Source organism: Gavia stellata, chromosome 5 (assembly GCF_030936135.1).
Source record: "Gavia stellata isolate bGavSte3 chromosome 5, bGavSte3.hap2, whole genome shotgun sequence".
Classification (NCBI taxonomy): Eukaryota; Metazoa; Chordata; class Aves; order Gaviiformes; family Gaviidae; genus Gavia; species Gavia stellata.
The window spans coordinates 50,539,316-50,561,578 of record NC_082598.1 but is presented as its reverse complement, the minus strand read 5'-3'; the positions used below and the strand labels follow the sequence as shown (position 1 = coordinate 50,561,578).

The window sequence follows — 22,263 nt, the reverse complement described above, 5'->3', positions numbered from 1 at the left end:
GGGTCTCTTGCTTCGAGTGACGGCGCGACAGTTTCCCGCGCTTCGGGGCGGTGGGTGGAGCGCGCGTCACGTGGCCGGAGCGGGCGAGGAGAGTGGGCGGGGCGCGCTCAGCGCCTGCGCGCTCCCCTCCCGGAAACGGCTCCCGGCCGCGCCAGTTCCGCTTCCCGGCGCGCGCCCCTCCGCCTGGGCAGCTCACGGGACGGGCGGCGCCATGGCTGGCATCAAAGGTGCGCGGGGGGGCGGAGCGGTTGCCCTGGCAATAGCAGGGGGCCACCCCACCCCCCCCTCCCCCGGTGGGCCGTGTAGCGCCGAGGGCCCTGCTGCCTGGCGGAGGCCCTACGGTTGCCGGGCCGGGGCGGGGAGGGGAGGGCGGCCCTGCGGCCTCCACCTGTGGGGCCGCACCGCCACGGGAGGCCCGGCGGGCCGTGCGGGTGCGGGGCGGCCCTCGCAGGGAGGGGCGGTGAAGGGGCTGTGCGGCCCTCCTCGGGCGGGAGGGGCCGGCAGCCGCCGTGGGAGCCGGCGAGCCCCTCTCTGCCCGGGCTGCCCTGGGCCGCCCGCTGCCTCGAAAGAGGAGCTGGGCTTCCCGAGGGGCTGCCCGGGCTGCCAGCCCCCGGGCCCGGTGGGAGCTCTGCCTCGGCAGCGGGGGAGCAGCGCGGCGGGCCCCACCCTGGGCTCTCGCTACGGTAGAGCCGCGGTCGCGTTACGTGAAGGTTGCCGTCGGTGTTTTATACAGCGTATTGAACGCTTCACCTGTTGCCGGTTTGTGTTCTCGTTGTAGCCTTGATTAGCCTGTCCTTCGGGGGAGCAGTCGGACTAATGTTCTTGATGCTTGGATGTGCCCTTCCCCAATACAAGTAACGTGCACTCTCTTCCTATTCTTCGTTTCTTTCTGCATGTCTCTCACTCCACAATAGTTTAGCTTTCATAATTATGGACTGATAAGTCCTCTGCCTGTAGGAGCGTCTTTGGGGCTTTTGGGGTTTTTTTTGATTCAAAAGACTGGGGTGGAAAAAAGATCATCCAGGAGTTAATTCACTATAAAAGCGAAGGCAATGGAAATTAAATTACCAGGCCCAGCTGCACACTGTTAAAGAATGCACTGTCCTAACATGTCTCTAATATTGTCCCTCTGCGGCTGATAAGCAGATAGCATCTCCTGAAGTAGATTGCAAGTATGTATTATCAGGGAATAATCTGGCATTTTCTCTGGCTACTTAGTGGTAGCTGGGCTGTCGGTGACTATCAGGTGGATCCTTGGCTGCGTACCACACTTGGTAATGTAGTGTCTGGAATAATTGCAGCTGCTACCTGTATTTTCAGTCAATTGTTTCCCATCTCTTAGTTTCCAGGAGATATGAAGTAGTAGACCAAAAGTTCAGAAAGTTAGGCCTATGGCTTTGACCCTTTGCAAGTGAGTGCTGGCTTTATAGAAAATCTTTTAAATTGACTTATTTAAGTTAAATAAATATCAAATATCCTGTTGATAGTCCTGTTAGTGGTTGTGAACTGTACTCCTCTACGTATATGACTAGCTTTCTTTTGTTATAAAACCAGGGCTGGTGAGACAAACCCTTAGGAAGGAGATCATTGTGCAATCACCCTTCAAACTGCAGTAAAGTTTTATTGAAACAATGTGCAGCTGCATTGGTGTGTCTGAGAAATCTTCATCTGGTGAGCTGCAAGCAATAAAAGAGAATGTTGCCAAATATGATGGTGTAGTTTTTGTAGGTTTTTGTTGGTTGCATTCAAATTTTAAAAAAATAATGTCTTGGTGCCCCCATGGCAGCTGAGTATTGGCTGAGAACAATACTCTGTTTGATGTATGTGCACTGAAAGCTTACAGGCAAAATGACGTGAGGGCTATACAAAGGTATCTCTGCAATGCTTAAGTAAAGGTGACAGGTTAAACTTAAGAGTTCACCTCGTCTTGTGAAGTGGCATTAGATTTAGGCTTGCTTAGTGAAATCTTGCTTTATGAATATCCTGCTAGTGAGCTCTCTGCTGCTGCCGTTGAGGTCAGCTGCAGCTGCTCACAAACATGGTCTGTGGATTAATGTCAGCTTGTTCCAAAGCGAAGGATTTGCTCTCTCTGGGCTTGTGTCTGTCTTTCCCAAATGTGGATGTTGGATGGGGAAAATGCCTTGCATTGATTTTAGGAAGAACAGGAAGTAAATCAAGTTAACTTTAACTTTTCTTCTCCTTTCTTTTTCAGCCAGTACTGGCCACTGTTTGTTCTGTTTTTTTACATCCTTTCTCCTATCCCGTACTGCATAGCAAGAAGATTAGTAGATGACACAGATGCTACAAGTAATGCCTGCAAGGAGCTAGCAATATTTCTTACAACAGGCATTGTTGTCTCAGCATTTGGGCTACCAATAGTGTTTGCGAGAGCAGAACTGGTTAGTAATATTTCCATCTATGTTTTTTATTTTTTTTTCTGGAAAACTTTGTTCTTTATGGTTTTTTACTGAAGGTAAAACTCTCATGCACTAAGCAACTCTTATAAATACGTACTTAAGATGGTTGCAGTGGAAACAGAATAGGAGTTCTTTTGGCAAGAAGAACTGATACTAGAAACGGAAGCATGGCAGAATGTCGTGATTGCCAATTGCTTCACGTGGTCATGGAATAAACCCTAACAGCCTATATGCAATGCAGAGAAAACGAGACAGAAAATAGTGTGAAAACTTAACAGGCAAGTAACCAAATATGAAAGTGTATAGAATGCTTTGAAGGCATTTTGTGGAATAGTTGGGGTAAAGAAGCGTGAATAAACAATGCATTTTTGCACTCACTGTAAATGATATGTGATGTTATTTTTTAAACTTCTGAGTTGTCATTACGTCTTTCCCAGTATATGGCTTTTCACTAAAATCCTTTAAAAGATGAACTTGCTTGTGTGAATTTCAGAGAGCACTACTAAGTCAAAAAAGATGGTGTGCACTTCCATAAAATCTCTTTAGGCAAGAATAGCTCAGACGTTCAGTTTGAATGCCTCACACCCTTTGAGTAATCCACTTCCTCTCCCTGAAAAACATCCACCTCCTTTTTTGTTACTGGGATATCTGCTGGCATTTTGAAGACCTGCATCCTTAAATGTCTGTTTAAAAAAGTCTTCTAGCATGGTTAGCAAGTATAGCTGGGCTGCAGATGTGTTTGATGCTGTTGCCTAGCTTTACTTTACTACTTTTGGATGTTACAGCAAAACAGCTGTGCCCACTAGCCAGCGCTCTGAACATGGCTAGAAGAAACTTGCAGTGCTGCTTGGCTAACTGAATTGCTCGAGTCGTTTTGGGTAAACCCAGGCTTCTTGGCATAACCTCCAATAATGAGATACCACCTTCTTGCATCATGGACCTGTTGCCGAACTTTGTCTAGAATGTGACATTAAGACATTACCTTTTGTCTTGTCAGTATTCAGTTCAAAATGCGTCTAACTAAATTCCCCTTGTTCACAGATTTACTGGGGCGCGTGTGCACTTGTTCTTACGGGGAATACAGTCATCTTTGCCACGATCCTAGGATTTTTCTTGGTCTTTGGCAGCAATGATGACTTCAGCTGGCAACAGTGGTAAAAGGAAGATACGAGAACTATCACAGGCATCGTGTCATGCAGTGGCCATCCATACAAATGAGAGAATGGGCAATAAAGAGAAGTAGCATAGCAAGCCTTTTGAGTATTCTAGATGCTCCTTTTCACCTTGTTCGTTCTGAGTGTACTACTGTTGCTGACAAGGTTTCGACATTTTTATGAAGTGGAAAGAGGATTGATTTCATTTTTACCTATGGTATGTTTTTAGGTGCTCTCTTGGTTTAAAATTGTCATCCTTCTGTTCGGTGTTTATGTGAAGCTTTAAATCTTCTTTGAAACCACGTTTAAATGTTCTTGTTCCAGATTTAAAGGTGGTTTTTTTTAAATTTTATATTAAGTTAAGCATTAGTACTGTGTTTCAAAAGAACTTTTTTTTTTATATGGTGATTAAATTATATACAGGCTGAACTGAGGTAAGAGATTGTGCACCACCATTGTCAGTTACCAGATCAATAGATTGTTGCTATAATTTAGCGGGGTGGGGAGTACCAGTTGCAGATTTTTCTTCTGCCCATACCTCAAACTGGGTGATGAATGTTGATAGCCTTCGTTTCAGGAGAAGGCTGAGGAGCAGGTAGAGTTATTTGGGAGAAGTCCTAAATTTTAACAGCGCTAGCACTTTTACCTGCTTTGTTACCAATTCTTGTGTGGATGTGACGTTCAGATAGTCTGTAAATGTATTGATGCTACGACGTACAAAACTAAATTGTATTGTAGGGGAAGGGAAAATGATGCTTAAATTCCATTTTTTTAAAAAATATCTTTTGAACTCTTTCTAAGTATTGTATGGTTTTGAACTTTTATGTCAGATTTTTACCACAAAGATGGTAAAATGTTCATTTATGGAACTACTGGTCTGTGTTAATTTGAAGCATATACAAAGCTATTTCCTCCTTCCCCTTTTTAATTTATTTTATACATAGTATATATATATATATATATATATAAAATAAAACAGCTTTTCAAATGTAGATTAAAACTTTGTGTTAAACTTGCCTAAGAATGATTCCCCCCCCCCCCCCCCCCCCTTCACACAATGCAGTTGAGGCATGACTTTTTTGGAAGTCACTGGCTGAACTGATTTCACTGGCTGTTTTTAAGTTCTTATGCACTATCAGTTAATAAGATTTAATGTTATGTCTGTAACTGTAGCTTGTGTTCTGTAAGATTGCACATGTAGCTCCAAATATTTAAGACAAGTTTTCTGCATACCTCTCAATTGTCTGGATCTTTCATTTAAAGAAATCTGCCATTAGACATTCCATCACAAGATAGTTGATGAGTGCCCGTTAACCAGGTTTGATTGTACCACATACAGTGATAAACTTGACCAAACATACTTCTAAATTACATTTTTGTTAAACTCTTTAAAAAAAAAAAAGTCTGGGAAGCTTACTGGGCATAAATAAAAGCTGACGATTGCTTACGTCTTGCTTAACAATGGAGCAGTATGAAAGGACACGGAATTGTAGGTCTCAGCTGTAGTATGTGTGCGCAGATGTAAACGAAGTATAAAGCTTGAATATTTGAAGTCAGATCGTAAGAGTAGTTACTTATGTGATATGCTCAAGGAATTTACACCAGCAGGTAGGGGCAGCCTAGGTGCAGCTACCTGCACATGCTGCTTTGTTAATGTCATCCTGTGTGTAAAATAAGAGCTCAATGTTATCCGTGCTGGTAGCGGAACAAATAGGTGCCAAGACCACAGCGCAGAGGCCAATCTATAGCAGATGGTCTTTCGGCCATAAGTGCGTGCTTCACCAGACTGCCTGTGATGGTGATGTTCGGAGGTGCGTAAGGGCTCTAGAATCACTTGTTTCATCATCTTTGTCAGCGAGACTTCTGCATCCCTGCCCTCAGCATGATGGATGCTTTGGAAAATCTTCCAAACCAGTGGCTAAATTTGCAGTCCTTTCGGTCCTTGTGAAGAAGGAATGCTTAGGATTTGTACAAATCTTCCGAATCTGTTACCGACTCCTTTTTTTTTGGTCAGGAACTGTGTTTTCTTTTTCATTCCTGTGCTGCTAAGCCTGCTTTTCAGTGTGATGCTACTCTCTGGATTGCTGGGCCGTAGAGCTGACCGTGTATGTATTGGTGGTGCATTTTTTTGTATGTTAATTGCATTACCTTCTTTTGCTCGTACACTGAGTATGTGCAGTATTGCTCTGATTTATGAGCTAGACACTTGAGAGGTATGATCCTTCCATATAATATGCACTGAGATAGCGTTACCATCCTTCTAGAGGGAAAAACTTTGAACGATAAAAATTTTAAATAGCAATCTTGAGTTCTGTATGTTTAATAAAAAATACTCTAATAAAAGAGTATTTTGTTTAAAGTATTAATTGTTTTTTTCCTTCTTTAATGTGGTTGTCATTCCTGTTGAAGAGATGTCACCAGATTACTCAGTAGTCCTTAAGAGTGAGTATTTGTGTCATTTACCTTGGATGACTATAAAAAGAGGCTCGATCATCCAGCGCTGTACTAGTTGCACTGAGCTGGCTTTGCTGGTTGTATCTCGAATCTGCAGTTTATCTTCAGTTTGTGTTTTATGTCCAAATTCTGATATGTTGCGCTGGGGAGGTTTAGATTGGGTATTAAGAAAAATTTCTTCACTGCAAGGGTTGTCAGACACTGGAACAGGCTGCCCAGGGAGGTAGTGGAGTCACCATCCCTGGAGATATTTAAAAGACGTGTGGATGAGGCGCTGAGGGACATGGTTAGTGGTGGACTTAGCAGGGTTAGGTTAACGGTTGGACTTGATGATCTTAACTGTCTTTTCCAACCTAAATGATTCTACGATTCTATGATTTTATTATACAAAGTGATAGCCACCTTTGCCCTCTGACATATTTATAACTTTATTATAATTTTTATTAAAAAAACCCAGCTTTTGTAATATTTGTAATCATTCATGGTATTTCTGAAATTTGAAAACTGATGGCAGTCTTTTAGCAGAAGAAAGTAATGGGAATTGGTGGAAAATCCTTTTGTGGGGGGTGGGCAATCACCCCCTTCTTCCTCCCCACCTACTCACTTTGGTCATGTCTGTCGATTTTACTAATTTCTTTCTTTTTTTAGGTTAATTGTGAGAGGGGGAAAAAGGTTAGACTATTAAGTAAAAAAAAAAAAGTTTCTCAGGGTAAAACATCGTTAAGTGGAGCTGAGTAATTTGGCAATAACCAAGATGCTACACCTGCACACAATTTTTTCACGAAATCAAACGAAACTCGCAATGCTGCGTGCAAGAGTATAAAGTTTGAGCGTAATGAAGACAATCACAGAGCATCACCTCCGCAGGCGGACCCCCGGGCCCGCTGCCGGGCGGTTCTTGGGGAGAAGGCCGGATGAGGGCGGTGCGGGCAGGGATGAGGGCGGTGCGGGCGGGCCGGGGTGCGGAGGGAGGGTGCGGGCAGGGATGAGGGCGGTGCGAGCGGGCCGGGGTGTTCGAAGAACCGGAGGGCCCGCCCCGGCCCGGCCTCTTCGCGACGTGGCGGCCGCCGCGCTCGGCACTTCCGCTTCCGGGCCAGCCGCCGGCTCCGCCCCCCCGACGTGTTTCTCCTCCCGGTTCCAAGATGGCGGCGGCGGCGGGCGGCGCGGGGGCCGCGGCGGCGCTGTGGAGCGAGGTGAACCGCTGCGGCCAGAACGGCGACTTCGCCCGCGCGCTCAAGTCCGTTAACAAGAGTGAGTGAGCGCATGAGTGCCGCCGCCATGTCGGCGCCGGGCCCTGCCGCGCCGCGGGGCCGCACGCCGCCAGGAGAAGGCTGTGTGCGGGCCGGGCGCGGGGCTGTTCCCGGCGTCCGTGTCCTCCCCCGCCCCGCCCCATCTCTCTCCCGCCCGGCGTCGCTCCCCGTGCTCTCTGCCCGGGCGGGCTTGGCCTTGCTGCGGCGGGGGCACGGCTGTGGTGGGGAACGGGGGGGTTTCCGCCTGTGGGCTTCGTGCCGGGCTCCGGGAGCGGGGCTGCGGGCAAAGGGCGCCCAGCGGCGCTCGGACACGCTGCTGGAGGTTTTACTGTGCTAGGGGAGAGGCGAGAGGCAAAAGCGGATGGGGAGCCGAGCGGGGCAGCTGCCTAGGCCCCGCTCCTGCACCGGGACCATCGCTTGTGCCTGTTGTGTCACATAGCCCTTGCTGTGGGCCGAGCCTACGAGTTACTTGTGGGATTTCCTTTAGTTTTGATCGTGGGAGGAAGGAGGGCTTTTTCCCTTGAGAACTGGAGGAGTGGTGTTGTGCATATGGACCAACTGACTTGGGAGTGATAACTTCCTTGGGAGTGAGAGTCCGCATTGAGATGTGTTGTTTTGATAGTTCGGCATCCAAAATGGGATTGCAATACAAGGCACCTTATGGCTAAAAGTTCTCTCTCTGCTGTTTGTAGGGAGTAGGGACCCATCTCCTGTCCCAGCAGATCTGAGAGTTGGAATCACGTGAAAAAAACAAATACCAAAACCTATTTCTCTCTCCTAGTCCTTCCTCACTGTCTTCCACTGGCAGAAAGTATTAGCATATAAAGTGACTGCCTGTCTGGATTCATACTGTTCTTCTATATCGTGTGTTTTTCTTCCTGTATATGCTTTACGTGGCACTCAGGTTTTGGCATTGTGTTTTCTGCCTGGAAGTGAAATGCCAATGAAAGGTTTGTCCAGGTGTGTACGGCTCCTTTGGTGCAGCTCTGTTCCAGGCATGTTAGCACAGCGGTCACTTCGTGTAAGTTCAGTATTTATACTGGATTCTTTTATCCTGGCAGGATTTGTTTCGTTATCTGAGCCAAAGCAAGCTATGCCAGGACCCTTTTAAATTGACGTGACTGCTCTCTGTGATGGGTTTTTGCAACTGTAACAACATTTGGCTCTTATAAAGCCTTAGTCTGTCTGATAATGAGTTAGATCGTTGTGTTGAAACTGGTTTCTCCTCCAGTACTGCAGATCAGCAAAGACGATGTGACTGCACTTCAGTGTAAAGTAGTGTGTCTTATCCAGAACGGGAACTTCAAGGAAGCCCTCGGTGTAATCAACACCCACACGAAAGTGTTAACCAGGTGAGTTGTGTCTTGCTGTACTCTACAAAATATGAAACCTTGAGAAGCCGCTGCAGCTTCAGTGGAGGGGACTAATAGGCAGCAAAATAAAGAGCAGGAGGTGCTCAGAGCCATTGGTGTTGGGCTTCTCAGTGAAACATTGATTTATTCTGTGTGCGAGAGGTGGTCTGGGTGAGTTTGAGACAGTCTAACATCTTGCTGTTTTTGTTGAAGGGGTTGTCCCTAATCTAGTTTTCAGCCACCTTCATGAGCTGATTCTGCTTGTTGACGTGGTTGAGCACCGTAGCTGGTACAAGAGGAGAGGCCAGATCTCATGATGTGGGAGTGAAGAGAGGAGGGAGAAACTCTTGCCAGTGGCAGCGAGCTGTTAGCTTTGCTTGGCTGTCTCAGCCTACTGCTCCTTGGGGTCCTTTTCTTTGCCAGCCTGAAGGTACTGCTTCAGCTTTTGGAGTGGTGCAGGCTCTTTGTGCATGTTCGCAAAATCAGGACCTTGGAGACAACTTGTGTTGGAGAACAAGTCAGGCTTCCCATTTGTGTCATTAAGCAGACTGTAATGTTCTTCCTAATAAAGATGCCCTTTGTGCAATGACTAGGATGAAAATTGCTACCTAAGAACCTGCCTGGCAGCAACATTTTTGTATTTCAGATACTGCTCTTGTTAAGGAACTTCCCAGAAAAGTGTGTTGTAGTATCAGTGCGATGAAACATACCCTTGTTTATGTTCACATCTAAATAAAACGTAATTACCTTATTCACAAATTCCTTCTTTCCTGGGACAGAAGGCGTTTAATTTAAGTTTTTTAGCTTTTTTTTTTTTTAGTATATGGTGAGGAGGAGGAGTAATTTCTCTAAATTCGACTGGCTTCAGAGTTCTCCCTATAATTTCTTTAGCTTGGCTCTATTGTGTGTCTGTCTCTGTATCTGGCAGAACAGAGAAAGTGGTGGTTCTTGCTCTGCCTTGAAGTTGTCCTGTCCTGCACTGAGGCTTGCCCACTGCTTTGCTTTAATTTTTAAGGCCATTCATTTGTTTTCATACTCCTCTAATACTCAGCCAGACTGAGATAATTTTAAATAGGCCAATAAATAACCTGATGACAAGTGGTACCAGTGATAAACTAAGGGAATCACTGATTAATTTTCCTTTGGCTTAAGCAGTAATTCTGAGGGTAGGTAGAACATAGCATTCAAGGCTCTGCTTGTTTGATAATGCTTCCCTGCTGGTGTGAGCTTGTTTTGAAGCTAATTTTATGTTAACATCAGCAAACCCTTTTGCTGCAGTTCTGCAGCGCTGATATTTCAAAATAGGTTAATGTTACTGTTGAGTTCATATCAGATTATAAGAGGCACTGTGTTTTATACCACTTCCTTTCTCTCTTTCTGTATGAGTTGATTGTCTTTGACAGTTTGCAGTAAGGATCTTTTGCTGTAATGATATGCCTTCTCCTTAAGAAGGAGTCACATAATGAATTTTGGTATTGTTTTACCTTTAACCATTTGATTTGCATAATCGGCGGGAGGGAGGGGTTTGAAACGCCCTGTGCCTGGAAGCACCAGGAAAAAAGGAACCTCTTATTTTAGATGAAGTTTTGATATTCCTTCTCTGTTGAACACAAAGTAGGTTTAAGGGTTTAAGATATTTTCAGTGCTCAACAGATACATAATTCAGTAATCTGGGATAATGTGCTCACCTCTGGTGTTTGGGTCTTTGGGAATGTAGCAGTCTGTGACTAATTAGGGCTGCTTAAGCAAGTGTCTTCAGGTGGGTGAATGCTGTTGAATGAGACTACAGTGCCTGCTCTCAGCCTTTGTCTTGTCCTTGCAGTGACATTATTGCCTTTGAGAAGGCCTACTGTGAATACAGGTTGAATCGTATTGAAAATGCTCTCAAGACCATTCAGAGTGCCAGTCAGCAGACAGACAAACTGAAGGAGCTTTATGGACAAGTGGTAATTTACAAGCTTTTCTTCCTGGTAGGAGTTTCATATGCTGGATGCCTTGTCCCTCCTCTAATGCGGGGCAAGTATGGGGACAGAATTTCCTTTTCTGTCTTGAAAGTAAGGAGAGGTCCAGTTCCCAACTGCTCCAACTTCTGTGGAGCTTCAGTCACCTGTTGCTGGAGGCAGAGTCATCATCTTATTGCCACTGAACAAAAGCAATACATTTGTGACTCCCTCTCCCTTCCTGGGTCTGGACTGATAATAGCCATCTGGCTGAGGGGATGGAGGATGGAAGAGAGCTGATGAGATTTGTTTGTGCTGGAGCCATCTGCCTGCATTAGGTACCTGTCCAGGAATGGTTAGCGGGACCTGACATCTCAGGCGTTAGAAGTGAAGCAGAAAAGAAGTTGTGTTTCTTCTCTGGTTTCTCCCTGGTTGATCAGAACAGTTTTGTGAAGAATTGGCTGTCTTCTCTCAGCTGCTTGAAAGATCATTCATTTAATCTCTCTCATAGAGAGGTGATCTAATCTGGAAAAAGGCTGTTTGAGGACAAAACTGTGTAAACTGCTGCTTTCAAAGAAGCTGTTTTAGCAATAAGAACTGTGCTGTTTCTGTGCAGGTATCTGGTGTCATTGCTTGAGTCCTTGCAAATGCAATCTACAGAGTTTGCCCTTAAAGGTAGATGCAAATGTTAGTAATGTTCAGCTTAAAACATATGACGTTTTGCTGCTGCCAGTCCATGGGGAGGGAGGAAGGAGGCTGTAGTTACTAGCATACACAAGGAAATACTATTCTGAAGGCTAATCCTTTCCCCTTCTCAGTTGTACAGGTTGGAGCGTTATGATGATTGTCTGGCTGCATACAGGGATCTCATCCGCAACTCCCAGGATGAGTATGAGGAAGAGAGAAAAACCAACCTCTCTGCTGTTGTGGCAGCACAAAGCACATGGGAGAAGGTGATGCCAGTAAGTAAGTGTGTGCATGTATGTGTGTAAGAGTGAGAGCCAAGGAATAAAGGATACGGAATCATAGACATTTAACAGGATAGAAACGTGTTCCTGTCTCTTAGTGACTTCTGAGTGTATTGAAGATCACCTAGTGGTTTCCTCTGTATGGAGGAATAAACGCTGTTATTGTTCATGAGTTATACTTCATCTGTGATCTCTAGGAGACTTGTATTAGTAGATGTCACAGCAGAGTAGGAAGTACATCTCTCTGAGCCTGCATTAGGGCAGAACACCTGTGGTGACTAGCACTTTCCTCTCTCTCATTACCCTTTTGCCCAGGGTAAAGCTAACTGCCTGGATCACCCAGCCGTGCTTGGGAATATTTTTGTTAATGAGCAGTGCAGATTGGAGTGTTCTCATTTTTTCAGAGATCTTTGTCCTTGGAGGTGTGCACAGCGTGCTCAGCTTTCTGTTCAGCACTGTGGTTCCACTTTCTAGTTCTCTTGAGTAGCGGTTCTTACCTGCCCTCTTTCAGCAGCCTAAGTAGTCCCTGAGTTCAGGCTGGAGTTTCGTTGCTGCCTTGTCAATTGCCTCTGACTTTGTTGTGCAGTGTGAGGGAAGATCCTTTGCACTGTGACTTATTTGCCAGGTGTGTGCCCTTTTAAAATTGTCTCTAAATTTATTTTGCGAGGAATATTTTGAATGTACATGAAGACTGTAGTTTGTATCTGTTGCCTGTCAAATCTGTACAGATCAGTTGGTGTTTATGCAGTGTTATATTTACTTTTCATGCTAGGAGGATTTGGGCCTTCGAGAAGCTACCTACGAGCTGTGTTATAACAGTGCATGTGCATTGATTGGGCAAGGAAAGTTGAATGAAGCAATGAAAAAACTACAGAAAGCAGAAGGTAAAAACATGGTGAGGTGAGAGGGAAGCTTTGTGTGATAGAAGTAGTTACTTGTTCTCTATAGACATGCTTAATCAGAGATAAAGATGTTTTGAAAATTTAAAAACGGACCAACAGCAGGATTTCTTGTAAGTTTCCAGATGGCTCCTGACAGAACTGGTGTTTTTGTAGAAACATTCCTCTGCAGCTCTTTTCCAGAGCCATGTGGCAGGTACCATCTCCTGGCTCTCTTACAGCCCTCTGATTGGTGTCCAATGCCTTTGAGCAGTTTTTTGAAATAGGAGGTAGACATGAGTGTAATCTCTTCTCATAAGCATGAGATGTTTCATCTATTCTGACTCCTGGTTTTATTAGTATATGTATATATAAACATATACTACAAAAAATAAAAATACTTCATGGTCTGAATTAGGTATGAAATTAGCATAAGCCAACAAATGAGCTTTTTTTGTGAAGAGGATTTTTTTCTATGGGGTGGAAGGGGGATTTTGTGTGTGTTTTTTAAACAAAAGAAAAAAGGCTGGAGGGGTAGAATTAGGAAGAATTAGTTTTTTCTGATCTAATTGCTCTTGCAGATAAATAGGTCAGTTCTGTCCCGATTTTGATGATAGAATAGCAGCTCTCCCATACAACTGATTTATTGAGCATGTGTAATTTGAACCTATATGCTGTGATAGTACTCCTTTGGAGAGCAAAAGAAGTGATGTTCAGGTGAGGTATGTGAGAAAACTAAGTGACTGGTATCTGTATTGAAAACTGATGGAATTGCTGCCCCATAAAGGGTGGTGTAATCTGAATATTGCAGGCTTGCAGCACTTAAAATAACTCCTAAGACAGTGAGCAGTTGCAGCCGAGTGATCCCTATGGTTTAAGGAAATCTATTCAGGAGGGAAAATGGGTGTGTGACTCTGCTCTCAGAAGGCAGCTCTGGGAGGGGCAGTATTTGCTGTGCATTTGATATTTCTTCTGCATAATCCAGTCTTCTCCCTCATGCTTAGTCCCATCTATCATCAGACTTGTACTCTGATGTGCCCTTGTAATGCTGCAGAAGTTTCAGGGATACTTGAAAAAAGTATACATTCCCCCATGCTTCTAGGGGTTTTTTTTTTCCCCCCTAAAGCCTTCTAACCTGTGTTCTTCAATCTGTTTTTCCTTCTAGAGCTGTGCCGCCAATCGCTATCAGAAGACTCTGTAAGTTCTTCATGTTGTTCTGGAAAGTGTTCAGTTTGCACCAGCACGAACGAGGGTGCAGTCATAAAGTGTACTGCAGATAGCCAGAGGATAGCCAAAGCTGCTGTGCAGCATTACCCAGCAAGACTTCCCACTGCTGCTGGTACCCGCTTCTGAGGAGGCTGGGGCAGCAGCAATCATGGTTGTTGCAGAAGTGTACCTAATTGCAGACTGCTGCTGTGCTCCTTGCACAGTTGCCTATGCTGGTGCAGGCAGGATGGGTGCAGGTTGTCTGAAACATCTCTGTGACCCACTCATGCTATGGATGAACATGCTGAATGGGTGGTGGGAAACACAAGAATTCTGTAATCACGGTCGTTGGCTCAAGCAGAGGGGCAGATTCAGCGCACAAGTTAAGGGTATCTTCAGATTCTTGCAAAAGCAGGTGAAGCTTTCTTTTCTCCTGGTTTAACCCAGATATGCTTGTATTTGTGCTGTGGCCACAACCTTCACCTGTAGTGGCTGGGGTACTTTGCTGCTAATACTGCCCAAGAGAGCTCATAGACATCTGCCAGCAGAATGCTGAAGGCAGGGGAAGAGAGGTGAGATGGCAGCTTTTTTTCTTTTTGCCTTGATTTTCCTTCAGGATGTGACAGAGGAAGACATTGAGGCTGAACTGGCCATTATTCATGGTCAGATGGCTTATATCATGCAACTGCAGGGTCGTACAGAGGATGCTCTACAGCTCTACAATCAAATAATCAAGTTGAAGTAAGGGCTTTTCTAGAACAAATGCTCAGTCTTCCATCTGTAGAGAGACTACTGTTTAGTAACAGTGTGCTTTCTGCTTTTCTTATCTGCAGGCCAACAGATGTAGGACTGCTTGCTGTCATTGCAAATAACATCATCACAATTAACAAGGTATAGAATTACCTTGCCGCTTTCAATGCGGCCCTTCCTGGTGGTTACTCAGCCTGCTTCTCTGCTTTTGTGGAGAGAAGGGGAATAATCAGGGAAGACTTTTTCCTGAACAGTAGTTAAATTGCAGACCCAGAGACCTTTTCTTCTTCAAGGAACATACTGAAATCATCTCATGATGTGTGATTTCTCCAGGACCAAAATGTCTTTGACTCAAAGAAAAAGGTGAAGCTGACCAATGCAGAAGGTGTTGAGCATAAACTCTCCAAGAAACAGCTCCAGGCGATTGAATTCAACAAAGCTTTGCTGGCAATGTACACTAACCAGGTAGGGGAAACTGATTTGCAGTAAGTAGCTAGTGATTTAGCACTCTCCGCAGGAGTTGCCCTAGGCAAAAATGGATATGCAGCTGTTCTGTGTCAGAAGATAAGACAACTTGGTTTAGGCACATAAGTGAGCAGAAAAAAAAAAATCTCTAAAAGAACAGCCAGCCAGTGGTGTTGCGACTTGAGTGTTGCTGTAGGGAGGATGGTGTGGAGATGACTAGGAGACAGAACGGGTGTGTGAGGTTTGTAGATGCATCTGAAGTGCTACTAAGAGGACTTGGTCTTGGTTCTGTATACCCATTTCAGGGAAGCCATCACTAGCATCTCTTAGATACAACTGATACGTAAAGCCCTGTGTTAGATGCTTGCAGAGGTTGAGAAAAGTGTATTCTGTCTTCCCACTCCTTAGGCAGATCAGTGCCGCAAGCTGTCGGCAAGCCTGCAGTCGCAGAGCCCTGAGCATCTGCTCCCTGTCCTTATCCAGGCAGCCCAACTGTGTCGCGAGAAGCAGCATGCAAAGGCCGTAGGGCTTCTGCAGGTAGGTTAAGAGAAAGTACTCCTTTGGCCAAGCTCCATTTAAACTTGTACTTTGTGTTCTTGTGTGCTGTTTCCCTTAGCTTGTTTTGTCTGGTTTAAATTTCCAGGGGTATCTGGCTGTGCTTATTTTGGTTTGGTTTAATGTTGCTGGAAAGCATTTACACCCAACTGAACGATGCTGCTTTTAAAGGGAAATAGTTCCCTTGCACCTCTGATTTTTATGCTTAGGAAGCTGTAGTAGACTTCTAGGGTGAGCAGTGAGCTCTGCTGCTCTGCTTGCAAGCAGTTTGCAACAGCCTCCTTTTGGGACAGAGTGAATGACCTGGGATGGAAATCGGAGAGGATGATAGGCCACTGGCATGGGTTGGGGCCCTCCTCTGCTGTGTGCTGAAGCCTGCCTGTGCTGGAAAGCTTCCTTTGGCTCTTGCTAGCTTGCTGTGACCGAGCATGAGATGTGATTCACTGGAGCAGCAGCCTCATGCCCACACACATATGGAATTGTTCTTTCCTCTGACTCTCAGGACTTTGCAGACCAGCACCCTGCCAATGCAGCTGAGATCAAGCTGACGATGGCCCAGCTAAAAATTGCTCAAGGTATCCAGTGTCCTCCTCTGTTGGGAAGTGTCTGCACATGGTAATGGTACAAGGGATGAGAAAAACAGGCTTTAGGGCAATCTTTGCTGCAGTCCCTGTTGTGACAGGGGTGCAGAGCAGAGATGCTTTCAGTTGGGTATTCTGTATATATGGCTCTGGCAGGATAGAGCTCATAGCTTAATGTCTGGATGTCCAGGCTCCGCAGATCCCTGGCAGAGATGCCCACAGTCTTTGTGAATAATAGGGCTGAATCTGTTCTGGGGCAGGAGCGTCTTGAGGAGCAGCGTGAGGCTCCCTTGATGCTGCCATTCCTGTATACAGTCAGGCAGCACAGAGTTGCTCCTGGAAGAGAAGACCCTGCTTGCAAAAGCTTGCTCCTGAACCCTTGCAGGATGCGCCAAGGGCAGAAAGGTCCTTTGTGTGGAGGCCTGTCCTTTATTCCTGGAAACGGGGGAGATATTCTGAGAAGGGGATCATTATGTCCCCATTGTTTACCTTTGGCTGGAAGTTCACGGGCAGGGTGAATTATTACTGTGCCACTCAGAGTATGTTTCTCCCTGTGTCTCTTCTAGGCAGTGTCACCAAAGCCTGCATGATCCTGAGGAGCATAGAAGAACTGCAGCACAAGCCTGGTATGGTAAGCAAAACTCAGCCTGAACTGTGTGAGGTTTTTCCCTTGTAGCACAGCTTTGTACTGCCTGCTCCCTGTTGCCTCTTCCCTGTGGTTTTCACTTGTCCTGAGTGTCTGCAGGGAATTTGAGCCCATCTTCCTTGTCTTGGACAAAGGTGGGATTATAACTTGCATCAGGTGGCCTGAACTTAGCGACAGAAGTACTCTGCCTGTCAGCAGAGATGCTTTCTGCCTATGTTCCCACTCTCTCATAATCCCTCAGACCTGCGTGTTGCCTGGATTTACTTGCATAACGTGACTGGAGCAGCTGCTTCCCTGGTATGTACTGTTGAGAAGTTTTTGAAGCAGCTTTAGGACAACAGGCATTAGGGAGAAAGTGCCATATGTTCCATCCCCACAGCATCACCCCGGTCTGCATGCATGTCCACGTCTGGTATTTGGAAAAGCTTAATGACCTTGAAAGCACTCAAGTATACAGCGTAAGCATTTTGAGCAGTGGCTGACAGTTGTAGGTCTGTTCCAGTTGCAAGTGTGAATGATCAAAGTAATTTATGGGGGCAGTGAGCATACCAGCTCCTTGCCCTGGGTCACCTTTAGTTGTGACTGAGGTGTAGACAAGCAGATGGTGTCTGTATCATCTCTTCAGTGCTGCTTTTTTTTTCATGGTCTTGGGATAGAGAATAGGGGAAGAAAAAGAGTTTCTAATGAAACTGTGTCCAGTGGCAAGCAAAGAAGTTGCCAAGACAAGAAAGTTCTTTCTGTGAATGCAGTCTTAAGCTTGTACTGTAGGAGAAAGCTTGGTGTGGACATTTCTTTGGGAGGAACACGGGTAGGAAGATGTTTCCTGGGTATCCTACCTGTTACTACAGCTGTTTTTTAGGGACAGAGCAGAAAGCTCACACTGAGCCTGCTTTTAGGAAAATCCGTCATTTAACTGCTGACTCTCTGGCTATAGAGAGTCCTCACAGCTTTTGTGAGGATCTGCTATAAGCTGCTCTTGAATGTTTGCAGGTGTCTGCGTTGGTGACAATGTACAGTCACGAAGAGGACATTGACAGTGCAATCGAGGTCTTCACACAGGCTATCCAGTGGTATCAGCAATTCCAGGCAAGTCAGACCAGAGGAGCTAATGTGCAAGGTTTTGTCCCAGTCTTTTTTAGCTAGTCCAACTTAGCTTTTCCTGTTGATGCACAGCCCCAGCAGCTCATCCAGTTGGGGTTTTGGAGACCTGTGAGCTCCTGTTTTGTGAGCGTTCGTTTTATCACTGTTTCATTGTTTTAGATGTGTTGCAAACAGGGAGCAGCAGCTCCTGTCAGATTAGGAGAGTGGGGGCAACGGGTGCCCAAATGTAGCAATTAGGCTTTCTCCCTAATCAGGGAAAACATTGTGGAGCAGCAAGCTGCCTTGTCCCATGCACTTCTGCCTCACATCTTAGAGCGCAAAGGTGGTCTATTTTCTGCATGACAGGGTGCTAACTCAGTTATCCTTGGCCAGGTCTCAGGGGCATTAAAGCGAGCTAGAGCTGGGCTCCATGCTGCGATAATGAGGAACTAATTATGTCTGCTGTGTCTTTCAGCCAAAGTCTCCTGTCCATTTGTCGCTGATAAGGGAAGCTGCCAACTTCAAACTAAAGCATGGCAGGAAGAAGGAAGCCATCAGCGACTTGGAGGAGCTCTGGAAGTGAGTTGGGTGGTTGCTGAACAGGAGGTCTCCACCCAGAGACCTCTGCAAGCTCTCTGGTGCCAGGCAGTGTCTGAAAATGCTGGTTGACTGGTAGCCCTCCTTTAGAGTTGCTTTTGCACAAGGGCTCCAATGCGAAGCCGTATTTTGGAGGGAGAGGGGATCATTCATTTGGTGCATAGCTGATGTTGACTTGTCCCAGAGGCCTCTTGTGTGCAGTGAAGATTGCTTTAGGGACTGGGATGCATCATTTTTTCTAGAGCTGCATAAACCATGGATGTCTAGGTTTTAGTTTTTATTATGCACTTGATGGGATTTTTTGGGGGAACTGTTAACTTGCCTTTGCTACTGGGACCTGAGGGATTTTTGTCTTTCATTGCCTACTTCATGATACTGTGGAGATGTCTGCACCTCCCTTTGTCCACACCAGTGATGTTTGGTGATGTGCTCTGGAGGAGACCACAAACTGACATGCCTGTTCCCACAGATAGCAGCTATGCTGCAGCAGCAAGCACTGCATGGGGATACCAGTCTTTGGGACAAGTGCATACCTTGGTAACTTGGTCCTTTTCTTTTTTTCCCCTACAAAGGCAAAACCCAAAAGATGTGCATACTCTGGCACAGCTCATCTCTGCCTACTCCCTGGTGGACCCCGAAAAAGCTAAAGTGTATCCTTTTGATGGTGGTATTAGAGCAAAGGAAGAGGTGTTTGGGCATTGCTCCCTTGGATTTCAGCTGTGTGGAGAATTCAGACCCACTCTCACCTGAAGAAAGGCAAGGAACATTTCCAGAACAGCTGCGTATCCAGGTCAAGTTGTCTGGAGCTACATTATTTCCCTAATTGGTTTGATTACTGTGGGATCCCAGGACCCTTTTGTCTTTGGCCTCCTTCTCTCTGAGAATTGATAACTTAACTCCTGATAACAGGAGCTCCTCCATCTTTTCTGTTGGAACTTTAAACCTGTGGTAGTAATGCAGGACTGTGCCCAATAAAATATGGCTAAGCTCTCACTGACCCAAAATACCAGGTTCACATACTGCTTTTGCCACCCTGAGCAGCTTTCAGAGGAAGTTGCTGCTTCTGTCACTGTATCAAAGAAGGGAAAAATGAGGCAGATGGCAATTAAGCAGCTCATCCCAGCTTGTGTAGGAAGCTGATGAGAGAGCTGGAACTGGCCCTGTAGGCCTGTCTGCTGTCTGCATGGCTAACAGGCTGAATTCGTTCAAGCTGAAGTTGCCTGTTGCTATCTGAACAAACCTGGGTGTTTTATCTTTTTGCTTGCCGGTTTGCATCCCTGAACTCTTCCCTTGCAGTCTTAGCAAACACTTGCCTTCCTCGGACACCATGTCACTGAAAGTAGATGTTGATGCACTGGAGAACTCCCATGGAGCAACCTATGTTCGGAAGAAAGCTGGGAAGCTCACTGGAGACAACCAGCAGAAGGAGCAAGGGTAAAGTGGGCTGCTGTAGCTCTGCTGCAGTCATTCACACACCTGGTGTGGTGGGGGCATTGCTGTAGAAGGCAGGCTGGTGGAAAGGGAGCCTGTTGTTTAACTGCAAGGAGCTTCAGGTAGCAGCAGACCAAGTTTTGAGAGAGATGGGAATGGTTTAGCTTCTACCAGAGTTAGTTTTCAGTTGACTTGTCTGCTGTGTCTGTGCTGTGTCACAGCGGCTGTTTCCCTTTTGCTTTTCAGAACAGGGGATGTGAAGAAGAAGAAGAAAAAAAAGAAGGGTAAGTTGCATTTCCTAGCTGTTGACACAGCACAGCTCCAGGGAGCTTGCGAGATTGTTTCTTCAAATAGCCAGCCGTCAGCTCCCCAGGAGCTGGAGCCCTTTGCTGGGACTGGGTCCCTATGAACCCAAATCTTCATGATAGCTTGTTTGGATGGGGCATTTTTCCACAGAAGTGAGAGCAGCACCCTGATAGGATGATGTGGGTTGCTGGGCTCTTTGTGCTTCCTGGCTACTGACATCCCATGCTTACCCCTTGGTGATGCCTCTCTAGTGTGTTGACCCCAATCTTATTTCCTGGCACTGAATGTTCTGCAGGAAAGCTGCCTAAGAACTACGACCCCAAAGTGACTCCTGACCCTGAGCGGTGGCTTCCAATGCGAGAGCGTTCCTACTATCGTGGACGGAAGAAGGGCAAGAAGAAGGATCAGGTTGGCAAAGGGACTCAGGGTTCAACCACAGCCGGCTCCTCTGAACTGTAAGTACCCGTTTTGCAGGGCTTGGTGTGGGGAATCACTCCTGGGCGGCTGGGAGGGCTGGGTTTGTGCTGCTTTTCTGTGGCTCTGTTATCATGCCAACCACGGGTAGCACAAGTGAAACTGTACTTTGCCACTTGAGCCTTCTACCAGCTGCTCTTGTGGAAGATCCCTAGAAGTCGCTGAAAAACAAAATGATATGATAGGCATGCTTGAAGGTGCTAAGGTGCAAACATAATTCTCATAGTCTTTTAATGTGCTTTTCTTAGCTTTGAGCTGAATTTCGCATGCTTTCTCTCACACTATTTGCTTTCGTCTTTTGGCGGCTGGAGAACCATTAGCCATGGTTTGGGAAAACACTATACTTCCTTCTAAGTTGACACTGATTATTTGAGCTGGAATCAGGGTTTACCGTTATGTCTGACGCCTGACAGGAAGATGGTGACTTACTAGCATCTGAGAGAAGGGAGTACTTCTAAAATAATAGCAACGCAGGGAGTTGCCAGTGCCGTCTGGTAGTTTCTCTTTACACAGCTGTCTCAAAACAGAAGCATGAAAAGCCTTTTGTGGCACTGTTGGCTTGAGCAGTGTTTGCAAGGAGAGCTGACACAAAGATGCTTTTGTGGTTAAGGAGAGAGAAAGGATGTTGGGTTTGCATTGCCTAAGCGTGGGCACCTGAAAGGCTTCTCATGTGTTGCATGAGCTGTCACGTCTGTTCAAAAGTTAGCCTTGCTTTTGTTGTTGAGGACTTTCACTATCTAGTGAACATCAGTTTAGAAGGTGATTGCCTGCCCTTTGAGACATGTTCCCCTCATCCATCAGCCCCTCTATATATGTTGAAGCTTGTTTAAGATCTCCTTGCATGATGCCCTCCCGTACATAATGCTATCTAATGCTGTCTTATGGGGCAGCTGCTATTTTTCGCTGTCAGCTTCCTGCAGTAGTGCCACATCTTGCAGGTGGTGGTGAACCCATGTGGTATCTCTTTCTCTCATCTTCACTGCAGGGATGCCAGCAGGACCGCCAGCAGCCCACCTACCTCCCCTCGGCCCGGCAGCGCTGCAGCTGTATCGGCCACAAGTAACGTCATCCCTCCCAGGCACCAAAAACCTGCTGGTGCCCCGGCCACCAAGAAGAAACAGCAGCAGAAGAAGAAGAAAGGGGCTAAAGGAGGGTGGTAAAAAGCAGGATGTGTAATCTCCCTCCCTCAGTAGGTGATGCTGGTTGCAGAATAAAGGTCAAAAGCAAGTGCTGGCAAAAGACTCTTGGCATATGGATCTGTCCTGCCTGTCAGTGGTCTGGGGGGAGATGGCCTGCTATAGGCACCGTGATGTGTCTGCTTACTGAGTTGCCTTCTTCACGCTTGCCCCCACTGTGACTTAGGGTGTCGCCATCAAACTCAAATGCAGCTCCTAAGAAGAAATCTGTCCACATTGCCAAACATTTAAAAGATGTGGAATAATCAAGAACTTCCTGAAATAGAGATTTATGCTCCTCTAGCATATGTTAGTTAAGGCCTTTAACAGATTTATCTGACAATGTATCTGACTATGCGTGACGCAAGCACTGTCTTCTATGTCTCATCCCAGTCAGTCATTGACCACCAAAGAGCACAGGCACAAAGGGTCTTGGAGAACAACATATGGGCTAGATTATAGGGGAGAAGATTATCTGAAGGGGGAGAACAAGGCTGTTAGGAGAAAGCATGGCAAAGGGTGTGGCAGCTGACTCGGCGTCCCTTTTTCTGCAAGCCAGCTGCCTTATTCCAGTGGGCTTGGCA

At 46.1% G+C, this 22,263-nt stretch overlaps 2 protein-coding genes across 2 annotated transcripts; both read left to right on the top strand.

Annotated features, from left to right (window-relative positions):
* The first annotated feature begins 178 nt into the window (after positions 1-178).
* Positions 179-4,525, top strand: LEPROTL1 (leptin receptor overlapping transcript like 1). Its single transcript, XM_059817733.1, has 4 exons — positions 179-227; positions 779-854; positions 2,213-2,399; positions 3,459-4,525. The coding sequence occupies exons 1-4, from the start codon at positions 212-214 to the stop codon at positions 3,573-3,575; spliced, it is 396 nt and encodes a 131-aa protein (XP_059673716.1). The 5' UTR covers positions 179-211; the 3' UTR covers positions 3,576-4,525.
* A 2,642-nt stretch (positions 4,526-7,167) lies between these two features.
* SRP72 (signal recognition particle 72) lies at positions 7,168-21,725 on the top strand. The gene is made up of 19 exons (XM_059817795.1): positions 7,168-7,276; positions 8,507-8,627; positions 10,450-10,573; positions 11,386-11,529; positions 12,308-12,419; positions 13,579-13,610; positions 14,236-14,360; positions 14,453-14,510; positions 14,703-14,834; positions 15,243-15,371; positions 15,892-15,964; positions 16,537-16,601; positions 17,607-17,702; positions 18,172-18,275; positions 18,866-18,943; positions 19,590-19,727; positions 19,971-20,008; positions 20,326-20,485; positions 21,490-21,725. Exons 1-19 carry the CDS (start codon positions 7,168-7,170, stop codon positions 21,662-21,664), a joined length of 2,013 nt encoding a protein of 670 aa, XP_059673778.1. The 3' UTR covers positions 21,665-21,725.
* Positions 21,726-22,263: the final 538 nt, after the last annotated feature.